The following is a 2508-nucleotide window of genomic DNA, read 5'->3' on the forward strand; positions in this document are numbered from 1 at the left end:
CCTTGGGATTTCCCAGGCAAGAATACTGAACTGGGTTGCCATTTCCTTCTCCTGGGGATCTTCCCGACCCAGTGATCGAACCCGTGTCTCCTGCATTGGTAGGTTAATTCTTTACCAGATAAAAAATGTATTTTGGGGCACATAGAAAATGGTTTTATTAACTGGGCCTTCCACTATTTAAGTTCTTAACTTAAGGATATTGACTCTTAGTTCACAGGATAAAGGGGATAAAGAGAAAAAAGCTAAAGGAATCTAATGAGTCAAAAATGACAGTGCACCATGCTTTTTTGTTAAATAATTAAACCATGTGACAGCTATTAGGACCTTAAAAAAAGGTCCTAATGTATGTCAGATGACATACATCTTTAAATAACAAATTGACTTGAATATATTTAGAGACAATGGAAAATACTGTTAATTGATAAATAATACTGATAATTTAGAAAGCTAATAGCAAATAAAATAATTAAAATCTCTATTTTTACTGTATGTGTTAATGTATATAGAAAGGAGCAATAAGAAGATGTGCTAAGGAAAAGAAAATTTAAAACTCTGGTCATCATTTAGAAATGAAAATATCAGTCAAATGAAAGATATAACAGGGACAAACTCAATAGGTTAAAACAAAATGACATTTGCTTACAAAGAGCAAGTAACTGCACTAAACTCCCTGTGGGAATCGTTTAACTTAATTTTCACATAAAATGCATATTGGTGTTTTTGTTTTTAAGAGTGTTGGAGAGTAGATGTAATAAACACAAGATCACATGGGGAGTGAATCTTCTGTTAATTATAGAAAGTATACACCATTATTACTTATTTCAAGTGAGATAAAAATCTTATGCTAATTTAAATGAGTATGAATAACATACACATATAGAATATGGGAAGAAAGAAAAGGTCCTCAGAAATAAAAATAGCAATGTTCATTCTGACTGATTTTTAAAATCCATAAATGGTGTTTTCTCTTCAAAAGTGAGGAAGTGTTTGAATTCTAAGGGTTGTGAAGTTTATATTTCCTTCTCTGGTTCAACGAGAATCATCGTTTGTCCCCAAGTAGCAGGAGAGACACAAGAGATTTCTGCTTTATGTATGTCATCTGATGAGGGATCAAATAATGAGCTCCACAGAATCCGTCCCTCCCCCTCATAAAATACACTCACATGACCATGTCTTCTTACACATATACACTCATTTTCTTGTTTTTAAACTTAGAACCTTGGAGAGGACAATGGACCCTGGAAATCACTCCTCAGTGACTGAGTTCATTCTTGCTGGGCTCACAGAACAACCACGACTCCAGCTGCCCCTTTTCCTCCTCTTCCTAGGAATCTACGTGGTCACTGTGGTGGGGAACCTGGGCATGATCACACTGATAGGGCTCAGTTCTCACCTGCACACCCCCATGTACTACTTCCTCATCAATTTGTCCTTTATTGATCTCTGTCATTCCACTGTCACTACCCCCAAAATGCTGATGAACTTTGTGACAGAGAAGAACATCATCTCCTACCCTGAATGCATGACACAGCTCTATTTCTTCCTCACTTTTGCTATTGCAGAGTGTCACATGTTGGCTGTAATGGCATATGACCGCTATGTTGCCATCTGCAACCCCTTGCTTTACAACATCACCATGTCTTATCACATCTGCCTCTTCCTCACAATGGGAGTTTATATTTTAGGAATCATTGGATCCACAGTTCACACAGGATTTTTGTTGAGACTCCTTTTCTGCAAAAACAAGGTGGTTAACCATTATTTCTGTGATCTCTTCCCACTTTTGGAGCTCTCCTGCTCCAGCATCTATGTCAATGAATTATTGGTTATATTCTTGAGTGCATTTAACATCCTGACTCCTGCCTTAGCTATTCTCACTTCATATGTCTTCATCATCTCCAGCATCCTGCATATTCGTTCCACTGAGGGCAGGTCCAAAGCCTTCAGCACCTGCAGTTCCCACATCTCAGCTGTTGCTGTTTTCTATGGATCTGCAGCATTCATGTACCTGCAGCCTTCATCTGTGAGCTCCATGGACCAAGGGAAAGTGTCCTCTGTGTTTTACAGTATCATCGTGCCCATGCTAAACCCTCTGATCTATAGTCTACGAAATAGGGATGTCAAATTCGCCCTGAAAAAAATTGTAGACAGTGGAAAGTGTATATGAATAGAAACAATATGATGATGTCGTATCAGTCATTTGATTCACTAAGGTATATTATGTATTAAGCTTATTGGGTATGAAAAAAGCAATCATACTTGCCTATATAACACATCTCCAAGATTTTATCCAGGCCACTCCTTGAACCTATATTGTAATATTTATATGTAAAATCATAGGCTGTGATTATGAATAAAGTAAAAAAACTCCAGAAGATAAAGTGGTCTTAGTTTTATTTTTAGTGATAATCCAAACCAGCAGAAAAACAGAGGAAGAAGATGAAGATTTTGACATTAATCGTAGTAATCCATATAATTTTGTATAAAACACAATATCCAGAATTTAAA

At 36.8% G+C, this 2508-nt stretch overlaps 1 protein-coding gene across 1 annotated transcript; it reads left to right on the forward strand.

The window, feature by feature from the left end:
* Positions 1-1222: 1222 nt before the first annotated feature.
* On the forward strand, positions 1223-2167 carry LOC102280513 (putative olfactory receptor 8G2). The gene has a single exon (XM_005902675.2). The coding sequence runs from the start codon at positions 1232-1234 to the stop codon at positions 2165-2167; it is 936 nt and encodes a 311-aa protein (XP_005902737.2). The 5' UTR covers positions 1223-1231.
* The last annotated feature ends 341 nt before the right edge of the window (positions 2168-2508 follow it).

The sequence above is a fragment of the Bos mutus genome, chromosome 29, assembly GCF_027580195.1.
Source record: "Bos mutus isolate GX-2022 chromosome 29, NWIPB_WYAK_1.1, whole genome shotgun sequence".
NCBI classification, from domain to species: Eukaryota; Metazoa; Chordata; class Mammalia; order Artiodactyla; family Bovidae; genus Bos; species Bos mutus.